This window comes from Podarcis erhardii, assembly GCF_964252035.2.
Source record: "Podarcis erhardii genome assembly, chromosome: 13".
Classification (NCBI taxonomy): Eukaryota; Metazoa; Chordata; class Lepidosauria; order Squamata; family Lacertidae; genus Podarcis; species Podarcis erhardii.
Window position 1 is genome coordinate 49,552,669 of NC_138502.1, and position 24,524 is coordinate 49,577,192.

The 24,524-nt window shown below is 45.6% G+C and overlaps 1 protein-coding gene and 1 long non-coding RNA gene across 14 annotated transcripts in view; one reads left to right on the plus strand and one right to left on the minus strand.

Moving 5' to 3' along the window:
- The window catches only part of FHOD3 (formin homology 2 domain containing 3), a 366,192-nt gene extending 347,115 nt beyond the window's left edge, over positions 1 to 19,077 (plus strand). For all 13 annotated transcript variants that reach the window (XM_081836232.1, XM_081836231.1, XM_081836221.1 and 10 more), the window contains 2 exons: positions 1,283 to 1,444; positions 17,260 to 19,077. In XM_081836232.1, coding sequence (XP_081692358.1) covers positions 1,283 to 1,444; positions 17,260 to 17,342 — 245 coding nt within the window. In that variant the 3' untranslated portion in view covers positions 17,343 to 19,077. The remainder of the gene's footprint in view (positions 1 to 1,282; positions 1,445 to 17,259) is intronic.
- Positions 19,078 to 19,429: 352 nt separating this feature from the next.
- On the minus strand, positions 19,430 to 20,894 carry LOC309327222. Its single transcript, XR_014150440.1, has 2 exons — positions 19,528 to 20,894; positions 19,430 to 19,462 (listed from the first exon to the last, which is right to left on the minus strand). It is a non-coding gene; the product is annotated as an uncharacterized lncRNA (long non-coding RNA).
- Between the last annotated feature and the right edge of the window lie 3,630 nt (positions 20,895 to 24,524).

Here is a 24,524-nt window from a genome sequence, read left to right on the forward strand (position 1 = left end):
AACCTGAGATTTTGGTTGAAGTCTGTTTTCCTTAACTATGATCTATATAACCTTTGCATCATTGTTAAAGGTCATGGTTAAACAGGAGAGAACATAATCTTGGTCCCAGATTTGGGCAACACATTCAGGCAAGCCTTGCCTAGGTGCTGTCCTGTGCTGACCTGAGAAGTGGGCCTGAGCTCCTTGCTAGGAGCTGCTATCTTCATGCAGCCATTCTGAGCCAAAGTATGGCTTGTGTGGTGTGCAAACCACACTCTTGCTGTGTGGTGCAGACTAGCCACAGAGAGAAACAGAAATAATTGTGGGGAAAGTTGTTGCTTTGTGTGACCATTGCTTGTCACAAAACAATTTCAGAAATTCAGTAATTCAGTAATTCAGTGGCTTGCGCTCAGTGGGCTCTGTCTTTCTGAAAGCTCACCATTACAGGTATATTCCTGCTTAAATCTTTATGCAGTCATATCCTATTCAGTTGTAGCAGGATTAATGGAGAATACAAATATTGTGTGTATAGCAGAAATTCATAATACATGCATGGGTATACCTGAAAAAACCATACCTATGGTTTGTGAGTTCACATTTGTACTCCCATCATTTCCCAGCTATTGTTCCCTCTTCAACTTCTAATATTGTACACACTGGTTTAATTACATAAATTACAATTTAAAAATCTTTTGGGTGATGGTGCTCCAGGGTAACCAAATTATTATGTGGCATATAACCAACCTGATGAACTATTGCTCTCATTTGACCTAGTTCTAGGAAGTTTTCTGGGGCTCTGCAAAATTCGACAAGGCATTTCACAGACCAGAGGTTAGTGAAATGGAACCTGAATCTTGGTGGCCGATATTATAAAATATTAGGAAATGCTCTTACTTGCCGAAACCATCAGAACAACATGGAATATTTTTTATTTTTTTTTATAATATTTTTATTAGGTTTATGGAATACAGAAAAGAAAAGTAAAAGACAGATATAAAGTAAAAAAGTTACATATTTCCGTATTCTTTTTTTCCAGCAAATCTAATGGACTTCCCCACAACCTCCAAACCCTGCGTTCTCTGTAATACAAAACATCAGCAATTTGTTAACTTATTTCAAAACTTATTGTATCTTTCATATTTATCATGTTACCTAGTTTCAAAGATGTTGTAACCCAAATCTTATACGTTTTAGCTTAAACATAATAAAGTTATTTCATTATTCCACCTCTGACTTCTTGTACCTTAATTTCATTACAACATGGAATATAAAATCATGGTGTGTTGCCAATTCCATTTTCCAGGTCGCGTTGGCTCTTGGAACGCTGGCAATGATGATTCACCTAACGCTACAGATGATGCAGCCGACGAGATCATGGATCGCATTGTCAAGTCTGCCACACAAGTGCCAAGTCAGCGAGCAGTGCCTAGAGAAAGGAAGCGGTCAAGAGCAAACAGGAAGTCATGTAAGTACACCTGATGAACCAGTAAGGAGAACTGATTGTCCTTTACGTTTTGTTTATGTACGTGTACACAGGGGCATTGCATATGTTGTAGAAAAGATCTCTTGGAAGCCAAAAGTACAGGAGGACAGAAGTTGTGTGCTCCCTTGAGCTGCTGATTTTAGAAGGCTGCTGGGGTGGAGGGGTTGGCTAAAATTGCAACGAGTCAAGGAGTGAGACGTGTGGATTTCATTAAGGGTCCTCCAACTTTGTCGCCCATAGTTTGACTACTGCATTTATTTGATAGTTGAATGAATGTTGTTGTTGTTTTTAATATGATTTTTATTGAAATTTACAATCACCAACCAACCCCCACCACCCACCACCAAAACATCACATCTTGTTACATGTATCCTACTTTGTGTTTCATAGATCCATTAGCTTCCGTCCTTCCCTTCCACCAGTTTTCCTATTCCATTCTCTAGTTTACAGATTCTTTAATTATAAATTATGCCATGACATGAGAATTATTTCAATCCTACCAACGTTTTCATATTTGTACAATTCTCACTTATATAAACCATAAATTTACTCCATTTTTTTGGGTACTTTGTCTCCTCCTGATTGTGAATTCTGTGTGTCAATTTAGCCATCTCAGCATACTCAACCAACTTTATCTGCCATTCTCTTATCGTCGGCATCTCCTGTTGCTTCCACTTTAGAGCTATCAGAACTCTGGCTGCAGTTGTTGCATATAAATAAAATATTTGATCTATCTTTTTAATCCCTTCTTCCACCAAACCTAGCAAAAATTCTTCCGGCTTTTTGGGGAAACTGTAGTTAAACATCTTTTTTAACTCGTCGTAAACCGCATCCCAAAACTCTTTTATTTTATTGGAAGACACACATGTGATAGAAATCGCCGTCTTTTTCCTTGCACTTCCAGCAGGTTTTACTACTTGTTCTATACATTTTTGCCAATTTGGTGGGAGTGAGATACCAACGATAAACCATCTTCATAACATTTTCTTTTAAGGCAGAACAAGCAGTGAATTTTATGCTCTCATTCCAGAGTTTGGCCCATACATCATATTCTATGTTATGTCAATAGCCCATTTTATCATAGCCTCTTTTATAAATTCATCTTTTGTGTTCCATTCTAGTAAGAGATTGTACATTTTTGATAATAGCTTAGATTTACTCTCTAAAATATCTATTTGAAATTTTGATTTTTTGTCCTAAAATCCTATTTTTTTTATCCTCTTTAAAGACATCATTGACTTGATGGTATTGCAACCATCCTGTCAATTTTTCAGCAATACACTCATAGGGCTTTAATTTCCAACCCTTTTCAGCCTTCATCAAAATTTCCTCATATGTGGCCCCTCTCCCTAGTATGGTGTATTGCCAGTGTGGTGTAGTGGTTAAGAGCGGTAGTCTCGTAATCTGGGGAACCGGGTTCGCGTCTCCGCTCCTCCACATGCAGCTGCTGGGTGACCTTGGGCCAGTCACACTTCTCTGAAGTCTCTCAGCCCCACTCACCTCACAGAGTGTTTGTTGTGGGGGAGGAAGGGAAAGGAGATTGTTAGCCGCTTTGAGACTCCTTAAAGGGAGTGAAAGGCGGGATATCAAATCCAAACTCTTCTTCTTCTTCTTCTTCAGTTTTTTAGCTGTTAATATATCAATTGCTGACAGCCACCACGGTGTTTTCCTTTCCAACAAATTCTTGTTTCTTTCCCAGACTTCAAATAAGGCACCTCTTATCACATGATTTGTAAACCCCTTATGCACTTTTGCCTTACCACACCAAAGATAAGAGTGCCACCCAAATCTATTGTTCAACAATAGAATGAATGTTGTTTTTTAAACTGTCACAGGCATGTCTGTATGCAAGGTCAAGACCTTTTATTCAGACAGAACTCTATGACAACTGAAGAAGTCTTCATATTAGCATTCGAACTAAGAATAAAAAAAATTAATTGCCCAGACCCTGATGCCCCCTGTCCAAGTGCAAAGTTCCATGCATACAGTAGACAAACCCTGACACTGGCAACTCCATAGAATAGAATTCTTATTTTTGATACAGGGTTAAGTAGCATAAGACAGTTGTGTGTCCCCATACGTCAGTGTCCTCACAAGTCAATAGGGCATCTGCTCAAAAGTACACTCAAATTTGCACCAGCTTAGGCTCCGCGTTAGAAGAAAGGTGGAAATATAACCGTAAGAAAATAAAAATAAAATAAAAAACACATGTGAAGTGTTTATCGTCCTGTATTGTTGGCCATCGGAGAAGTTTCAGACATTACTGAAAAAGTGCTGCCTGCCAAAGATGCAGTCATTCCTGATTTTGGCGGCACTTCAGAAGTTCAAATGGGAACTTGCTGTGGTTATATTTGTACCCACAGCCTGCACATTTTCCTTGCCCAGTTCTTCTTTGGGAGTTCTCGAGAAGCACCACCAGCTGAATGCAGAAGCCAGTGGACCATTTGGCTAGCACCTCTTAAAATCCAGGGCCACATTTAATTGCTGTATAAATGAGTAAGAAGCATACAGTTAGTCCTTCAGCTTTTTGATTTGATGTATGTAAAGACACATTTTTAGAGGGTTTTAGAGGCATTGTGGCCTTCCCTGAGCCACTGAGATAGGGTGGAATAGAACTCCAATCAATAAAAACCAGCTTTCTAATGCCCTCTTCATTCTTTTAGCATTTTTGTGATGTTAGACCAAAGGAGAGAGAGCAACAGAGAGTGAACAAAGTGCAATGAATTGGCAGTCAAGCTGGTTAATGCTGTTGCAGATTAAGAGTGTTTTCACCAAGCTGCCCTTGGTTCTCATTAGCTGGCATGTGCTTAAGAGCACATTTACTGTTAAGTTGTGGGTGAACATATCAGACGACACAGCAATTCTTCAAACAGCTCTTCTTTATTCACAGGCCAGAACAGAACTGAAGGGCTCAGTCAGCCTGCTAATATAGAGCTCCAGTACAATGTTACTGTAGCAACTTTCTAAAACTATCCAATCACTGAACGTCACTTTCGATCCTTCATTTGCATAACTATCTACAGTATCCCCCTGCTGGCCCAGGGTGAGAACAGTACATAACATTTACTTTCCCCGAAGTGCTAAAGGAAGAGATCCTGCATGTGGTCATTTCCTTGGAAAGGTAACACAGACATTTGTATAGAGCGGGCAAACATCCCAGCAATGCAAATGAGCTGACACTGGCTTTCCCTTCCTTTCCACTGCAATTCTCAGCAGCGCTTCCCCCATCATGGACTTGAGGTTCTCCATACGTTGGCATCACTCACGTATAATTTGCCCGGGTGCTTATTCCATGCAGCTTGCCTTGTATTGGACATTTCTTCTGTGTAGCTGCTGTCCATTCTTATCCCCTCCTCTATATCAAGGCCCCATGTGTTTCTCATATTCGCCAGGCCTCCTTTGCTCCTGGGGAACTGGGGAGCAAAAAAATGATGGTAATGAATATGCTACATAGTATTCCATGGTGCTGGTTCTCGTTTGTGTTCAGTGGAAAACATCAACAGGGAAGAAAGACTCTGTTGATGTTTAGGCAGAAGCCCCTTTCCTCTAACCTAATAAATCCCAGCTCACTCACCAGCTTGATGTTCAAAATCTCAACATGACATTGAATTGAACCAAAGTCAGCTTCAAAATGGATCCATTCCTCAAGTATTTTAGGATAGCTGCTCCGGAATGAAAGTTTTATGCAACTGAACCACATATACCTGAAATGCTAGGTTAGCGTCAATTAAGCATACAGCTCTTAGGCTTTTTGCAAGAATGATATTCACAAAGCCTACGTTCTTATCCGTCTCACAGTCCTAACAAATAGAGATATGTTACTGTCAGGCCTGCCGCTAGGTCCCAGCTCACAGAGGACCAGCGCCCAGTGGATGTCATATACAAAAGTCTTTATTGAAGTTTAGTTTCCATTTCCAAGCTCTGGGCGCGCAGACCCACGTCTTGACGCTAGACCGGCTAAGTTCCCTCTGACTCGCTGCTGAACCCACACCAGTTTAAGATTCTAGCCTTGCTCCACCTCCTACGCTGTTCTTTCCTCCTCTGGGTCCTTCTGCCCTCTGATCTTACCTCCTTCCTGGATTCCTCTGACGCTGACCCCCCTGAGTCTCGCCCTTCCTTTCGGCGGGCTTTAGGACCTGGCTCCCTGTCAGGACTCCCTGCTGTGCCGCTCTCCTGTACATTTGAACTTGGCGCGCGCGCCCAGCCGGTAACTTTCCTTCTGACCGTTTCCCCGCTCCCTGATGTGGGCGTTGCCAAGCCTGACTCCTCTCCTCCCACTGGAGATGAGAACACTGGTCCCGACTCCTGGGACTCCCCCTCCCCACTGCGCTCTGGTGGAGAAGCTGGTCCTGATTTCCAACTGCTGCTCAGGGACTCCCCGCTGGCCCCTCCCTCCTGGGGCTTCCCCCCTGGAACCCCCCTCGCTCTGGCCATCGGTGCTCCCTTCTGTGAGTCCTCCGATTCGCTAGAGAGGCTTGTGGATTGACTCTGCCCACTGTCACTGCCTGCTCCCCCTTCGTACTCCTCCTCCTCACTTTCGATTTGCTCACTCTGCTTTGCCTCTGCTCCTGAACCCCTGACATCCATCCCCCCCTCGAAGCCCCCCCTTCCCCCCTCCCCCTCTTTCGGTGCGGGTTCCGGGTGCTCCAGTGTTGTGGGGGTGAGTCCAGGATACAGTTCGTCCCCCGAGGCATGCAGCCATCAGGATAAGTCTGGGAAGTCCCCCAAGGGCTCGTCGACGGCGATCTCCTCCGCTTCCATCTCCTGAGCGGTGTGTTCGAAATCTGAGTCCGCCCCCAAATCACCCAAGACCCCTTCTCCCCCTGTCGCCTGCGGGGACTCCACTTCCCCGGGTCCCTTCAGCCTGTCTCTGCGCCAGCCCACTTCAGGTTGGTCCTCCCACCAATAAGATCCCCCCGTGCCAAAACCCGAGAGCGATCCCTCTGGGGAACTGCCTCCCGGAACCGAGTCCTCCGCTGAAGAGAAACCCCTGAAGGTGCTGGCTGAAAGGGTGGGTGTGAACAGTCAGTCGTCGAAAAAGCCCGCCGGCATGGGTTTGTGCGGGAAAAGCGTATGGAATTCTTCCTTGAGCCACTGCTCCTCCACCGCGTAATCCGGCACCCACCTGTTGGTGCTGGCCGGGGTATCCTCTGTGGCGAGAAGATATTCAATCCCGTCCTCCCCCCACCTTGAGTCTAAAATCTCCGTGGCTTCATTAAGTGGCTCCCCTCTTGGCAACCCCCCCTTTTTGGGCGCTTCCCTGAGCGGGTCTGGCGCCGTCCCTGGTGCCTGAAACCTGTGGGGCTCTCTGTAGGGTGTGAGCACTGATCTATGAAAGACCGGGTGCATTCTGGACCCCTCCGGGAGTGTCAACCGAAAGGCCACTGGGTTGATCTGCGCCTCTACTTGGTAAGGCCCTAGCTGCTTGTGTCCGAGTTTCTTCTTGGCCAACGATCTGGCTGGAACTGCCTGGGCTGCTAACCAGACCCAGTCTCCCACCTGGATGTCTTCCCCAACCCTCCTGTGTCGGTCTGCCTGCACTTTGTAAGCCTGTTTCGCCATCTCTAACTGCCTCCTGAGCTGCTCGTGTATCTCCTGCAACTCCGCTGCCACGGCCTCTGCTCCCTGCGGCTCCCCCTCCCTCACTGTGTCCAACCCCGGGAAGGTTCTGGGATGCCGCCCGTTGTTGGCGAAAAACGGTGTCACCCCCGTGGACGCATGCTTCGTGTTGTTGTAGGCAAACTCAGCCAACGGTAGATAGTCCACCCAGGTCGAGGGCTGCTGGTTCGCGTAACATCTCAGGTACTGCTGCATGATGGCGTTGACCCTCTCCGCCTGCCCATTAGTCTGCGGGTGTCTCGCCGACGCCAGGCTGACTTTGACGTTCAGGAAACCCATCAGCTTTTGCCAGAAGTTGGAGATGAACTGGCGCCCCCTGTCGGACAAAATAGACCGTGGTAGGCCGTGCACCTTGAACACGTGGTCTATAAACATCTTAGCGGTCTGCTCGGCCGTGGCCACCTTCGCGCAAGGAATGAAGTGGGCCATCTTGGTGAACAGATCTACTACCACGAGTACTGCTGTCTTGCCCCTCGAGCTAGGCAGATCCGTGACAAAGTCCAGTGCCACCCTCTCCCACGGTTCGAACGGCATCTGTAGCGGTTCCAACAGGCCCGCCGGCGGCTGGTGTACAGGCTTGGCCCTCTGACAGGTGTCGCACCTATTGACGTAGTCCGCTACATCCCCCCGCATCTTAGGCCACCAAAAGTCTCTGGCCACTAATTCCACCGTCTTCTCCTTGCCGAAGTGCCCGGCGCTGGGCGCGTCGTGCAGCTGTTGCAGTACCTTCGCACGGAGGCTGTCTCCTGGTACGTAGAGGACTCCCTTGCGGAGGAGCAGGCCGTCGCGTACTTGGAATTCGTCGTCCCTCGCCGTGCCGCTGCGCAGCTCCTCCATCTTGGCCCGGGCGAAAGAGTCCGTTTGCAGCGCGCGGCGTACCGCGTCCAGGTCCACCGTGGCTGACGCGCATGCCCACGCCTGTGGTGTGAAAATGTGCTTGGCCGCCGCCGGTGCCTCTGCTTCCAGATACTGCGGTTTCCTGGACAGCGCATCCGCCAAGACGTTGCTGTCTCCTGGGATGTACTCAATTCTGAAGTCGAAGTCTGCAAAAAACTCCGCCCAGCGGATGTGTCGCTGGTTCAGGAACCTCGCCGTGCGCCAATACTCCAAGTTCTTATGGTCTGTGCGGACCTGCACCGTGTGTTTGGCTCCGACAAGAAAGTGCCGCCACGCCTTGAAGGCTGCATGTATGGCCAGCAACTCCCTGTCCCAGATGGTGTAGTTCTGCTCCGCTTTGCTGAGTTTTCTGGAGTAAAAAGCGCACGGCTTCCAGTCCCCCTGGTGGTCTTGCTGCAACAGAACGGCTCCCACGGCCCTGTCCGAGGCGTCCGTCTCCACTCTCATGGGCCTGCTGGGATTTACGTGTAGCAGGTTTTCCTCGGAAGCGAAGAGCTGCTTGAGCTTCTGAAAGGACTGCTCCGCCTGCTCCGTCCAGATGAACTTCTTCTTCTTGGAACTGAGGGTGTCGGTGATGGCCGCTGTCTGCATGGCGAAACCTTTGATGAATTTGCGATAAAAGTTGGCAAAGCCGACAAACCTCTGGACTTCCTTCCTATTGCGTGGGCTCTTCCAGTCCAGCACTGCTCGTACCTTGGCACCGTCCATGGCCAGTCCCTTGTCGGACAGTTTGTAGCCTAGGAAATCCACCTCCGTCTTGTCGAACTGGCACTTCTCCAGCTTGGCGTACAGCCTGTGCTCCCGCAGCCTCTGCAGAACTTCCCTGACATCTCTCTCGTGAGCCTCTTGCGACTCTGAGAAGATCAGAATGTCGTCCAGGAAGCATACGCACTTCTTGTAGAGGAGACCCGCCAAGACATGATGCATGAAGGCTTGAAAACAGTGGGAACCATTTTTCAATCCAAAAGGCATAACTCTATATTCATAAGTTCCCAGCGGCGTAAACATGGTCGTTTTCCACTCGTCGCCTTCCCTCACGCGAATGAGATTGTACGCTCCGCGCAGATCCAATTTGGTAAAGATGCGACCCTTCCTCACCGTCGCCAGCAGGTCATCGATCTTGGGCATAGGGAAGGCTGAGGGCTTGGTTTTCTGGTTCAAGACGCGAAAGTCCACGATCAACCTCTTCTGGGGCGTGTCCCGCTTCTTTACAAAGAACACGGGACTGCCCCCTGCCGCCTTGGACTCCCTGATGAATCCCCGCTTCAAGTTGTGCTCTATGAACTCTCTGAGTTCTTGCAATTCATCTTCAGACATGGAGTACAGTTTCCCCGTCGGCAGCATCGCCCCCGGCAGGAGGTCAATCTTGCAGTCGTAGGGTCTGTGGGGCGGCAGCTTGTCCGCCTCCTTCTCGCAGAAGACCTCCAAAAACTCTTTGTACTTGTTGGGTACTGCTTGCAACATGCCGAAGTTTAGCTGTGGTCCATCCTCATGCCCCTCACCTTCCAAGTCAGCCAGGATGCAGTGTTCTGCGCAGTAGGAGGAGCCGAAGGTTAGTTGACGCTGGTACCAAGCTAACGCCGGGCTGTGCCTATCCAGCCAACTCATGCCCAACACTATGGGCGTGTCCGACAGTCTGGTGACGTTGAAGCTGATGACTTCGCGGTGATTACCAATACGCATCACCATAGGCGGCGTCTGCTGCAGCACTTGCCCTCCCAGTAGCTCTCTGCCGTCCACCGTGACGACGTTCAGAGGTACCGTCGCTGGCAGAAGGGCTATGCCATGTTGCTGGACGAACTCCATGCCTATAAAATCTGCATTGCTCCCAGAATCAATGGTAATGGGAATTTCCACAGTGAGCCCATTGGGAAGTTGAAGGGATGCGGTGAGCTGCACCACTGGTTTGGGTGGGAGGGGGTCCGTGGGCTGCAATGTCCCTGGGGATTGCTTCACTGATTTGTCTGGCTGGCCCCCAGAGGCTCCATTTCCAGCCAGACAGTGGAGTTTTCCTGCTGCGATTCTCTTTGCTGCACTGCTTCTGTTACTGTCGCTGCTGCTGCAGTGTGCTTGTGAAACCGCTGGGGACACTCTTTTGCCATGTGCTGAGCACTGTCGCAGATGTAGCACTTCCTGGTCCCTCTAGGAGGCTTCATTTTGGCTGCTCTCGGCGTTAGGGCTCCAGCCGTGGACTGAGCCTTAGCACCACCTATCTCCATCGGCTCTTCTCCCCCTCCCATTGGAGGCAGGGATCTAGCTCGCGCCGCTTCCTTGGGAAAGGGGGGTGGTGCTTTCGTTGGTGTGCGTCCCCAATGCCCTTCCTCTTTTTCCCAAGGGCGTCCTTCCAGCCTCACTCCAATCGTAAGAGCCCTCTGTACAACCTCTTTGGTGGTTTGGGGTCTCTCCCCCCTTGCAATCTCGTCCTTCACAGCTCCATTCAGCCCCTCCCAGAACAGGTCTTTGACGGCAGCTGAGTCTTTCTCCCACCCCAGTGAATTAATCAATGCGAAAAAGCGTGAATGATACTGCCGGACCGTGGCTCTCCCTTGCTTTAGCCCATGAATCTGTCTCCTGGCGATGTCAACATCAATCTCAGACAAAAAACACGCATCCATCGCTTTAACGAAGGCAACTGCATCATGGAGGGCTGGATCCTTATCTCTCCAGAGATTCCGCAGCCACGATTTCGCCTCTCCCCGCAAATGCGAAACAATAAATCCCACTCTCTCCTCCTCATTTTTGAAGTCCTGGTCTAGCAGCTGCAGGGCATATATTACATCTGCTCTGAAGTTAGGATACTCCTGCAGGTCCCCATTGAAATGGGACACAAGGCTCCCTCCTCTATTCCCCAGCCCAATCCCTTCTGGTCTGGTGGCTGGTAGCCTCTGTGTAGTGAGCTTTTCAAACCTGGTTTGCAGATCCTGGTAGGCAGCAGCTGCTTCCTGTTCCTTCTTTCTGGACGCTGCAATTTCTGCGGTCAGCTGCGTCACTGCGTTTTGCAGACTCACTATCTTCTCTTCGGTAGTCATTTCCCTGTTTTTCGTGAGCTCGCGAAGCACCAATCTTCACCCCCCGCTGCTTTCCCACACGCCACGAGGTTGTAAAATTGGTGGAAAAAAGCAGAGAGGGAACTTACTGTCAGGCCTGCCGCTAGGTCCCAGCTCACAGAGGACCAGCGCCCAGTGGATGTCATATACAAAAGTCTTTATTGAAGTTTAGTTTCCATTTCCAAGCTCTGGGCGCGCAGACCGGCTAAGTTCCCTCTGACTCGCTGCTGAACCCACACCAGTTTAAGATTCTAGCCTTGCTCCACCTCCTACGCTGTTCTTTCCTCCTCTGGGTCCTTCTGCCCTCTGATCTTACCTCCTTCCTGGATTCCTCTGACGCTGACCCCCCTGAGTCTCGCCCTTCCTTTCGGCGGGCTTTAGGACCTGGCTCCCTGTCAGGACTCCCTGCTGTGCCGCTCTCCTGTACATTTGAACTTGGCGCGCGCGCCCAGCCGGTAACTTTCCTTCTGACCGTTTCCCCGCTCCCTGATGTGGGCGTTGCCAAGCCTGACTCCTCTCCTCCCGCTGGAGATGAGAACACTGGTCCCGACTCCTGGGACTCCCCCTCCCCACTGCGCTCTGGTGGAGAAGCTGGTCCTGATTTCCAACTGCTGCTCAGGGACTCCCCGCTGGCCCCTCCCTCCTGGGGCTTCCCCCCTGGAACCCCCCTCGCTCTGGCCATCGGTGCTCCCTTCTGTGAGTCCTCCGATTCGCTAGAGAGGCTTGTGGATTGACTCTGCCCACTGTCACTGCCTGCTCCCCCTTCGTACTCCTCCTCCTCACTTTCGATTTGCTCACTCTGCTTTGCCTCTGCTCCTGAACCCCTGACAGTTACACTCATCAACCAATCTTGATAGTGTACTCTTAATGCTGGTGCAAACCTGCCTTAAGAAATCCAAATTTATCCCATCCATTTGAAACCGTGGAATGACTTCTCTCTTGAATATTTAAGCTCACATGAGATCTTGGCAGATTCGTTATTCCATGGGCACATTTTGTGGTGCATGTGTCAATATATTGAATATATTGCATGGCCAATATATTGAACTAGCCAAGATGACAGCGTCAATCACAATGCAATCAAAACAAAAATTAAGAAAGGAATGGAAATGTGTTGAAGAATATATTGTACAAAATCATTCTACAGTGGTGCCTCGCAAGACGAAATTAATTCGTTCCACAAGTTTTTTCTTCTTGCGAGCTTTTCGTCTTGCGAAGCACGGTTTCCCATAGGAATGCATTGAAAATCAATTAATGCGTTCCTAGGGAGACCGCCTTCAGAAAAGCCCTTCTCCCACCGCCAGCCTTCAGAAGAGTTCCTGCAGGGCTGCCTAGGCTGCAGATAGCAGCCTGCTGCCCGGTGCGAGGGACACTCTTAAGCAGAGCGCCCCTCGCGCGAGGCAGACATTCGCAGCTTGGGGAGCCCTGCAGGACTTCCCCGCAGGGCTCTCCAAGCTGCGGATAGCAGCCTGCTGCCCCACGCGAGGGGCGCTCTGCTTCAGAGCGCCCCTCGCGTGGGGCAGACATTCGCAGCTTGGGGAGCCCTACAGGACTTCCCCGCAGGGCTCTCCAAGCTGCGGATAGGGGCAGCAGGCTGCTGTCCGCAGCTTGGAGAGCCCTGCGGGGAACTCTTCTGAAGGTTGGCGGTGGGAAGAAAAGCCCTTCTCCCGCCGCCAGCCTTCAGAAGAGTTCCTGCAGTGCTGTTGAAGCAGAGCGCCCCTCGCGCGGGGCAGACATTTGCAGCTTGGGGAGCCCTGCAGGACTTCCCCGCAGGGCTCTCCAAGCTGCGGATAGGGGCAGCAGGCTGCTATCCGCAGCTTGGAGAGCCCTGCGGGGAACTCTTCTGAAGGCTGGCGGGGGAGAAGGGCTTTTCTTCCCACCGCCAGCCTTCAGAACAGCCTTCTGAATGTTGGCGGTGGGGAGGAAAAACCCTCCTCCCACCGCAAGCCTTCAGGACAGGTCCGGGAACAGAGGAGAAGGCGCGCTGCGCTTCCCCGCTGTCCCTGGAGATTTCCCTATGGGCTTTCGTCTTGCGAAGCTAGCCCATAGGGAAATTCGTTTTGCGAAGCCGCTAAAAAATCAGAAAACCCTTTCGTCTTGCATGTTTTTCGTTTAGCGAGGCATTCGTCTTGCGGGACACCACTGTATTTCTCAACCTTTACATTACAGTTGGGAACCACTTAATTTCTGTCCAACATCATTCTAACATTCATTAATTTTACAATGCCTCTGCAGATAGTCTTTAAATTTCTTCCAGTCTTCTTCCGCCGACTCTTTTTCCTGGTCTCGGATTCTGCCAGTCATTTCTGCTAGTCCCATATAGTCTATCACCTTCATCTGCCATTCTTCCAGAGTGGGTAGATCTTGTGTCTTCCAGTACTTTACAATGAGTATTCTTGCTGCTGTTGTTGCATACATAAAAAATGTTCTGTCCTTCTTTGGCACCAGTTGGCCAACCATGCCCAGGAGAAAGGCCTCTGGTTTCTTCAGAAAGGTATACTTAAATACTTTTTTCAATTCATTATAGATCATTTCCCAGAAAGCCTTAATCCTTGGGCACGTTCACCAAAGGTGAAAGAATGTTCCTTCAGTTTCTTTACATTTCCAACATTTATTATCGGGCAAATGATAAATTTTTGCAAGCTTGACTGGGGTCATGTACCACCTATATATCATTTTCATAATACTGTATTCTCTCTTAAGGCATTACATGCTGTAAATTTCATACCTGTGGTCCACAACTGCTCCCAGTCAGCAAACATAATGTTATGTCCAACATAACCGATTGTGCCCATAACCGATTTCACCATTTCATCCTGAGTGTTCCATTTCAACAACAAATTATACATCCTTGACAAATTCTTAGTTTTAGGATCTAACAATTCTGTTTCCAATTTTGATTTTTCCACCTGGAAGCCAATTTTCCTATCCAATTTATAAGCCTCCATTATCTGATAATAATGAAGCCAGTCTCGCACTTTATCTTTTAATTTCTCAAAACTCTGCAATTTCAATTTGTCTCCTTCTTGTTCCAATATTTCCCAATATTTCGGCCATTTGGCCTCCATATTGAGTCTTTTCAAGCCTTTGCTTCCACTGGCGACAACCACCTTGGAGTTTTATTTTCCAGTAAGTCTTTATATCTTATCCAGACATTAAACAACGCTTTCCTAACAATATGATTTTTAAATGCTTTATGTGCTTTAACCTTGTCGTACCACAAATATGCGTGCCACCCAAAAACATTGTTAAAACCTTCTAAATCCAAAATGTCTGTATTCTCAAGGAGCAGCCAATCTTTCAGCCAGCAAAATGCTGCTGATTCATAGTAAAGTTTAAAGTCTGGCAGGGCAAGTCCCCCCCTTTCCTTTGCATCAGTTAATATCTTAAATTTTATTCTGGGCTTCTTGCCCTGCCAGACAAATCTAGAAATATCTTTCTGCCACTTCTTGAAACAGTCCATCTTGTCCACAATTTGCAATGTTTGAAACAAAAACAACATTCTAGGCAGTACATTCATCTTTATAGCTGCGATTCGACCCAACAAGGAAAGCTTCAAGTTTGACCAAATTTCTAGATCTTTTTTCACTTCCGTCCAACATTTTTCATAATTATCTTTAAATAAGTTCACATTTTTGCTGTCATATTAATCCCCAAATATTTCACTTTCTTAACCACAGTCAAACCTGTCTCATTCTGAAACCTTTCTTTTTCAATTGATGTTAAATTTTTCTCTAAGACCTTAGTTTTTAACTTGTTCAATTTAAATCCTGCCACTTGACCAAATCCCTCAGTGTTAGAGTGGCAAACTAAATTTTGCCAATATATTGAACTAGCCAAGATGACAGCGTCAATCAGAATGCAATCAAAACAAAAATTAAGAAAGGAATGGAAATGTGTTGAAGAATATATTGTACAAAATCATTCTATTAGAAATCTCTGGATACAGTAAGTATAGATTGAACCCATTAAATTAAGAAGCTATGTTTTTAACAGATGATCATTCTAATGAACAAAAATGAAGACAATATTAGAGTTGGGGGGTTTTAAGTAACAAGTTGGTGGATATCACGCATGAGGGTGAAGGAAGTCACATGGGTATTTGGGTAAAAGGGGAGGTGGTCATAGGGTTAGGTGTGGGGAATTTGTAGAAATAATATATGTTATGTACAATGTTGAATGTGTATGACAATTAACATATAACGTGAATTGATTTTAAATAAATAAATAAATATATTTTCAGTAGCTTATCTGCAACTGACATCCACAGGGTAGGATATCACTCCGGGCTATATTGATCTTGCCTAAATGTGTCTGTTAAAAACTATCATTTCCCAGCATTTGGGAGCTTGAGTGAACATGGGAAGGCCTTAACACCTGTTAAACGGAAAGGCTTTTCATTCATTGAATTTGATTAAGTTTTGAGAAGGCTGCGCTTGCAACTTTCTCATCCGTTTGGGCTGCCAACTTTTGCTAGTCCATTACCAAGCCCAGGCACCAGCTCAGCACATCTCTTTCCTACACCTGCCTTCATTGTAAAGGAGAAGTCAGGTGCATGTCACCAGCATACTGATAACAACATACTCCAAAACTATGGCTGACCCCACTCAGAGGTTTCATGTAGATCAGGCATAGGCAGACTCAGCCCTCCAGATGTTTTGGGACTACAATTCCCATCATCCCTGACCACTGGTCCTGTTAGCTAGGGATCATGGGAGTTGTAGTCCCAAAACATCTGGAGGGCCGAGTTTGCCTATGCCTGATGTAGATGTTACTGTGGCGGTGTGATACCAAACCCTGAAGAACCTCGCACCGGAGGCTCCATGGGGTCAAACAATAACTTCATTTTTTGGGAGCCAGTGATCCAAATAGGAACACAATCCCTTCAAAGCAGTGCCTGCTGCTCCAAACTCTGACAGTAACTCCCAATGAATACCATGCTGAATAGTACTGGAAGCTGCAGAGGTCGAGGTGTATCAACAGGGACATATTTTCCTCTCTCTGTCCCGACACAGTCTTCATAACAGGGTGACCAAGGTGGTCTCAGCGCCAAAAGCAGGGTGCATTCCAGACTGAGATGAAACAAGCAGAAGATGGCAATGGATGGTAACGACCCACTGAAGAATTTTGCCAATGAAAGAGATGTTAGTGACCTGATCTTTCAGGTCCAGGGAGACCTTCCTAGTCTAGTCTCCTTGCCATCTATTTCAGGCAATCTGGGACAAAGCTGCCTTGCAATGAGGGCGTCACTTCCCAGGCCACCTGCTCTCTGCCAGATTTTACAATAAATAATAATAAAAATAAAAATAAAAATAATAATAATAAATAACAACAACAAATCTTTATTTATACCCCGCCCTTCCCAGTTTAAAAACTGGGCTCAGGGCGGCTAACAGCAAATATAAAACATTGATTAAAATGCAACTTGAAAACAGCATAAAACAGCATAGAATACAACATAAAATGCAGCATCAATATCAGTAAAATTCAAAAATTCAGGGGTCATTTTTTGGGGGGGAAACCCCAGTCAGTAGATATCGAATGATCACCAGGGCTAACTGGCCAAGTTGGTCCTACTAGGGCCAGCAAGGAGATCAGGGAAGAATTTAAATGTGGGGTCCCAGAAAGGGTTTCTTCATAGAAGAGGAAAGGGAAAAGGGAATAGAGGATCAGGCTAATTCAAATTGAAGGCCAGGCAGAATAGCTCTGTCTTACAGGCCCTGCGGAAGGAGATCAAGCCCTGCAGGACCCTAGTCTCATGGGACAGAGCATTCCACCAGGTTGGAGCCATCACTGAGAAAGCCCTGGCCCTGGTGGAGGATAGCCTGGCTTCCTTAGGGCCCAGGACCTTTAAGCTATTATTATTCATGGACCTTAGGGTCCTCTGCGGGACATACCAGGAGAGGTGGTCCCGTACAAGCCACCTTGGGCAAGGGACAAGAGCACAGGTGGTCACCCTCACCTGTCCAAGCACCTTGTCCATATCCTTGAGCTGTGCTAATTGAAACCAGTCCAGACAGTGGACCAGAACTGGACCGGACTGTGTTGTGGGCAGCTCTTGGTCTTGATTTTGTACATTGGGATATTTCTCTGTTAGAATGCACAAGTCACTCTTCAGGAAGGGAAAGCTTTGATTCTGTACTTGTAGCTGTTTGTTTGGCTGGTTATATTTTTGCGTCTAGTAGCACCTTCATCCTTCCTTCCTTTCTTTCTTTCTGTTTTGTGACTGCTCAGTACGGAGGACACTTAAGAGCGGACTGACACCAGAAGAAGCCAAAGCACTGGGTCTGATGGGCACTTCAGAGATGCAGGTGTGATAACAGCATTCGTGTCAACTCCAAGAAGAGTCGTTGTCATATACAGGCACACAGGCTGCCAGCAGTCTTTCAGTTTAGCATTTTCCCGTCAGTTCCATTTGCTGCTTTCCCCATCATCTTTTAGATTCATTTTCATAATACTGAAGCAGGCTAAAAAAGGCAACACAAAGGGCTATAATAAAAAAAAAAGTGTGTAACAGACCAGTAAAATTAAGTCAGGGCTGTGGGGGAAGAGGTGATGTGGAAATTGCCTAATGTTGTTCTGTCTTGTTCATGCTGCATTGATGTGGTCTCTAAGAAGGTTTTCCGTATTTTGTATTTTGTGAAAGGTGTTTATGTTCATTTTCCTCGTGACCTTTTGTAATAATTGTAAAGTACTATATTTTGTCAGTTCGAGGGCAGTTCTTTAAATAGGCAAACTAACTTCTGTCACAGTTGCGATGACCTCTCTGAAGACAATGTTGTTAAATAGAAACATGCCATGAATTTTTATCTTTCCACCAAAGAATGTAAAAATGTATGTCTACTTGTGTATATACCGAGTATGTGCGTGCATGTGTGCCTGCACACACAACGTGCGCACGCACACACACACACACGCGCACACACGCCTACCAAGTCCAGGTGCCTTCAATTTTCACACATCCTGTCCTGCATGAAGGGAAATCCTTTTTACAGGAACTCATTCCACTAGGACATTTTTATCCCGGGACCTCTCACAAACATGTACATGCACATTCAACATAATAGCACAGGTGCACAGGGATAGCACAGAGTACCTCTTGTCACTCAGCTGTAGAGATGTATATATAAATTATAGCAGTATGCCAGCAACTAGCCGGAGACAAAAGAGGATTTGCTGTCAAGGTCAAGTAGGAGTTTTGTGCACATGCGTGGGCTGATTAGGCTATTTTCTTAATCTGATGTAGCAAAGCATAACTCTGTCAAGCCCACTGGATGAATTATACAAAGGTCCTGCTACGCTCCTTTCCAGTTAGATTTTCAACACCACCACAAACCATGAAAACAACAACAGAGAACGCAAGACAACAGGGAATAGAGACAGTTTCCGTCCTTGCACATGGAAACTGTCCCCCATCCCCCAAATCATGGGGATATTTAAACATCCAGAGATTTCCTTTCCGAAGTGTACAGAATGTAGTTTAAAGAATGTATATGAGAGGGGTTTCTTCTGCTTATTTTCATGAAGCAGCTCTTTAGAAACACCCTATCGTGGAAATATTCAAGAATCAAACACATTCAATGTTTCCCCTTTTCTTGAAGACTGGTATAAAAGGGAACTTTTTACACTTAAACATACCTCTAAGCTAGTGGTACTAAAGAAGGCATAACGATTGCATCACTGTTACCATGCCAGCCAATGGCTCAACACTTGAAAAACAAACTTGAGAGAAAGTTGCACATCATTCTGGCGGATTACAGTCACAGCCTTTATGCAGAAAGCCAAATACTGGCCATACAACTATAAGAAAAGAGTGTGAGAAATTCCATCTGTACGTTGCTTCTCTCACTCAACTGCTGGATTTTGTCCCATGACTTACTGTTGCTATTAACTTTAACCTTGCCCCTCTAAGGGGATGTTTGTCTCTTGTAACAGCTACCGTAGGGCTCCTGGATAATGTGTACTCCCTCAATTTTGACATACTGTTTATTTAGTGATTCTGCAATGATATGGAAGGGTTGTTGTTTTTTTAATAAACCCAGTCAGTGTGCATTTTTGACTAAAGAGGGAAAGGCATTGGCCAGTAAACTGAAGGAAATTGAATGTATTTAATCAATATTTCATTTATTTCAGGAGACTGAGGTTAGTCTCTGGCAGAGGGGTTCCTAAATCCTTGCTATCAAAAGCATATCCCCCACCTCCTATATCAAAGGATCTTCTTCCATAATAAAGTAGTAAGTTATTGCAAATTTCCAAAATGGTTTGAGAAATGACCTGAAACACAGCTGGTAAACTGGTTGAAATGCTCAGGCACAAAAACAATATTTATGTTTACAATTGCTACAGATCTTATGCTCTAGAAGAGCACACACTGTCATTTTACATTAACCAGGTTTTTTGGTGGTGGTGGGGAACCATCCTAAATGGTTGCATTCACCTAGAATCATAGAATCATAGAGTTGGAAGAGACCACAAGGGCCATCGAGTCCAACCCCCTGCCACCTGTCTGCTTGACAACATCCATTTGGCCATTTTTATGATTACTGAGATTTATACCTACTTTTCAGTCAAATTCCCAGTGTAGCTTATGAAATTTCATTTCTTAACAGGCACTCTTGTCATAAGCACTTCTGGTACTTAGTGAGCCAGAACATATTAGGATTATACGAAGATACATATATAATTTTTTTCTAGAGAGCAGGGTTGAGAGGTCCTGCTTCCCTGCCCTGTTCCTGTAAAATATGGTGTCCTTAACTGCCTACTAGTTAGACAGTAGCCCAGTACTCCAAAAAAGCACATTTTATACATGACAGCAAACAAATGTACAACTGGTCCTTCAAGGATTGCCATGTTGCTCTTTTTATTTACCATTGGCAAATAAAACCCTCTCAGATATTTCGCCAGAATATTTTTATAATGCCAGTGGAGTTGTCCCACAGGAAATGTTTTCTAGGTTGCTGGTATGAATTGGGATCCAAACAGCCACTTGAGCACAAGGATTTCCCTGGCCCAACCAAAGTCGTGTTATTCTCTTTGAAAATCCAGTATCTATCCCAAACAACCATCTTGTTTTGAAACTACTGTTTCCAAAACATTTTGCAATGCAAAATAGTGGTGGGCCGGCCTTCTTTTTGTATGGAAACACTAACATATACCAGTCCAGGAGCTCATGAAATGAGTTTCATTGAATCCTCACTACGATCACCCATTTATTAAAAGTTTGGCCATAGGTACTCATCTGGGATTGACAGATCTCCTCATGTGTTCCGAATGAAATGTGCTCATGATTCTGGTTTGCATGCAAGAAAGAGACACCACCAAGGGAATCTATACCTTCGTTTTGTTGGCCTTGAAGGTTTTCAGTAATGTACTCCAGTTCTCCCTTGCTGCCAAGGGACTGTTCACACATCTGCATGATGTTATGCTGTTCCTTTGATAAGGACATAGATAGATACTAGCATTTATCAGGTGCTGCCAAAAAATCTAATTGTTTCAAGGCTTTGAAAGTGAACGATATCCAAGTCAATCCTATCTTCAAACTGAAGGAAAATCGTCAGTGGCAACAGTACAGTAGCTTTTGAGCCATGCAGCAGAAATGCCCGAAGGAATTCCATGCAACATGCTTCAAAACGTACTATCACAGCAGAACCTACATATTTCACTCACCGCTGCTTTGTTGGTTCAAACATCTACATAACAGATTTCAGATGCTATGTAACAAGGGAATCTATTTGTCCGCTGAGCCCTACCTGTCATTTTCTCACAAGCCTTAGTAATTGTTTTCTTGAGTTCAAAAAGAACTCTCAGCTAAAAATGGCAATGCAAAGAATTCCTCAGCATGAATAGTGTAACATTCAGAATAGTGTAACCAAAGTCGTGTTATTCTCTTTGAAAATCCAGTATCTATCCCAAACAACCATCTTGTTTTGAAACTACTGTTTCCAAAACATTTTGCAATGCAAAATAGTGGTGGGCCGGCCTTCTTTTTGTATGGAAACACTAACATATACCAGTCCAGGAGCTCATGAAATGAGTTTCATTGAATCCTCACTACGATCACCCATTTATTAAAAGTTTGGCCATAGGTACTCATCTGGGATTGACAGATCTCCTCATGTGTTCCGAATGAAATGTGCTCATGATTCTGGTTTGCATGCAAGAAAGAGACACCACCAAGGGAATCTATACCTTCGTTTTGTTGGCCTTGAAGGTTTTCAGTAATGTACTCCAGTTCTCCCTTGCTGCCAAGGGACTGTTCACACATCTGCATGATGTTATGCTGTTCCTTTGATAAGGACATAGATAGATACTAGCATTTATCAGGTGCTGCCAAAAAATCTAATTGTTTCAAGGCTTTGAAAGTGAACGATATCCAAGTCAATCCTATCTTCAAACTGAAGGAAAATCGTCAGTGGCAACAGTACAGTAGCTTTTGAGCCATGCAGCAGAAATGCCCGAAGGAATTCCATGCAACATGCTTCAAAACGTACTATCACAGCAGAACCTACATATTTCACTCACCGCTGCTTTGTTGGTTCAAACATCTACATAACAGATTTCAGATGCTATGTAACAAGGGAATCTATTTGTCCGCTGAGCCCTACCTGTCATTTTCTCACAAGCCTTAGTAATTGTTTTCTTGAGTTCAAAAAGAACTCTCAGCTAAAAATGGCAATGCAAAGAATTCCTCAGCATGAATAGTGTAACATTCAGAAAAAAATGCACCAAAAGTAACCAAGCAGTTTTCTCTAGAAGCAATATCTATTTTGAAGTCACATGGTTCAGTCTCCCCTCCTATTCTGAATGGCGGTTGTAAAAGCAAAAATGTTGAAGGTGTGGCATGTGGGATGCTTCAGGTCACAGTGCAAAGCCTGGCAAACATGATCAAGGCTATCCACTGCCTTTAACTCATACAGCATTCTGCAGAGTTCATTCTTCAAAAACGTTGCTAGCTCTTACTAATTTCAGCTGAACTTCTAAATCTGACCCCCATTTATTAAAAAAAAAATTCAGTCGATGGCCTTGAAATGAATTGCTTTAGGTTGAATATTTGCAGCTCTCCCAATCCCCATGTGCACTTTTCATTCGTCCATCAACACTCAAAGGTTTTCTAGAAAGCCATACTCAGGCAATTATTAGCCAGGAATGCAGATACCATTTTAGATTTGTAAACTGATGCAGTCCTGTTGCTGGACGCAAGAACATGGCAAGTAACATGCACAGTGCAAGCCTATATATGTCTTCTCAGATGTAAGCCCCGTTGAATTCAATGGACTTACTCCCCAGTAAGTGTGTTTAGGCTGGCAGCCTAGGTGGGTCAGGTTTCTTAGTTTTATATATATATTGTTGCTAGTAATATTCAGGGAAAGTCATGTAACGTTAATGAGACTTGGATTTTGGACACGATCCACTGGGAAGTTCTCCTGTGCAAGTTCCATTTGAGTGCTCTTTCCCATGCATTTCAGGAGCACATTCATTTGTGCAGGAGAGCCTTGTGGTGAATTCCCTATCCAGTCTTCTACACCTTTCAAATAGTTTTGGATTCCTCTTCCATCCAGATTGTAAAGCAAACGATTGCACTTTCACAAATAGCCTCCGTATTCTGTAAAGCACAGAGAGCTTTGTGTTTTCCTGGTCAAAATGAAGCATTTCTTTATTAGAAGTTGTAGTAAAAATAATTTCCACATTCATTAATTAATGTGAAGTGGGGGTGGAGTTCACATGTCGTTACTTAACAATTCACTTAGATACATGACTAATTCAAAGGAGCATTCTAAAGACTGTATAATTTAAACACATGCAAGGGGAGAAATCCTTTAATTTTGAAATACTTTGACTTTGCTACCTAAAGCATAGGTATGGATGGCTTACAACTACCAATCACTAAGTTTTAACAGCTGTGAAATACAATATTTTTTTTGTGAATGAAGAAGCCCATTTGTGATGTTGGGTTACATTTCCCTTTTCAAAGGACTGTCTTTGGACTTCTTGTGTCTTTTCTGTGAACTGGGAATTTTAAAAAGATATAGTTCTAAAGTAGAAAAGGACACGTTTCTAGACAAAGAATTATTGTAAAAATGTGTAAATGTGACTAGACTTTGTTTTGTGTGTAGCATAGTGTAAAATAAGCTTTTTTTCCAGCAGTGTTATTCTATGAATTGTAATTTAAGAACAAGCCATGCATGGTCAAATATATATCCTGCAGGGAACACACACGCACACCATTGTTCATTTTGTTGTTTTCCTGGCTGTAGGCAAAGACCTGTAAAATGTTGAATTTAATATTGCATCCTCACAGTTTTACTTAATGAAGAACTTGAATTAACTCCCTCCCCCGCAAAAAAAATTCCTGCATCCCAGCACACTGATAATTTGTCGCAATCTTTATCCAGTTTTGGCACTACATTGAGTATAACAGGAGTTTCCTTTTAAAAATACTCAACACCTATCTCTGCTCCCAAATTACTCTTCTGTTTTAGATTTTAAAAGTTTGTGCCATGCAGGCTTAGAATATTGACCATTGACCTGTGCCCAGAAATCTCTGATATAATTTTAAAGTTCACTTCTACCGCATTATGTAAACACATCATGCAATAAAGCTTTCTAATGCACTGCTTTTTCTTTTTATGGGAAGGGGGGGCATGTATTTGTGTTAATTTTAGTCTTCATCCAGACCATCACTGAACAGGCATTGTTTCACTTCTCCGCTCCCCTTTTCATGATGCAAAATGTTAAAAAGGAACTCTTGGTCTCACTGGTTGTCCCTGGTAAGAAGGAGGTCATCACAGAATGGTCACAGAAAGGTTGGGAGACATCTAACATATTTTGACTACAGAAAAGGGAATAGAATGGAAGCTGCTGCTGCTGGAATGAAGAAGATGGAGACATCGCGCTAGATGTAAACAGACCACTGAAAAGAAAGGAAGACTCACAAGTAGTGATGGAGAATAAATTTATCAGTGGGATGAGGTGAGCAAAATATGTCCTGGCCACATGTTGCTTCCTCCTATATAAGTGCCATAATTGCTTTGACCCAGTATGCATGGAATAACATGAATCCTGTCGTCTCAACTAGGGTACAGTTTCCCCAAACTAGACTGGTTGCAAATACGAGAACCACAACTACCACTCTGTCAGGGAACTGCCATCGGAACCAAAGGCGGAGGGAAGGCTCCAGAGCGATGCCGGAGAGGGTCCCAGCAGGGAGAGAGGCAGCCCATCTGCTGGGGAAGGAAATCAGCGTAACACCAGGGGTGAAGGGGGGCAGATGGGGGAATCGGAGAGAAGGCTCCAGGACTCTTCACCGGAGACCAGTGGGGAGAGCACGGGTCCTCCACTGCCCACACCCTCCCTGCGCAGAAGACTTCCACGCAGGGAGAGTAGGAGGAGACTTGGCGTCAAAGAACTTCTTTGCTGGAAGAAGTTTAAGAAACGCCCACTGACGGATTCTGCCAGCGACTGAGACAGCCACGAGTGCAAGGCTGTCCAGAGAGAAAGGG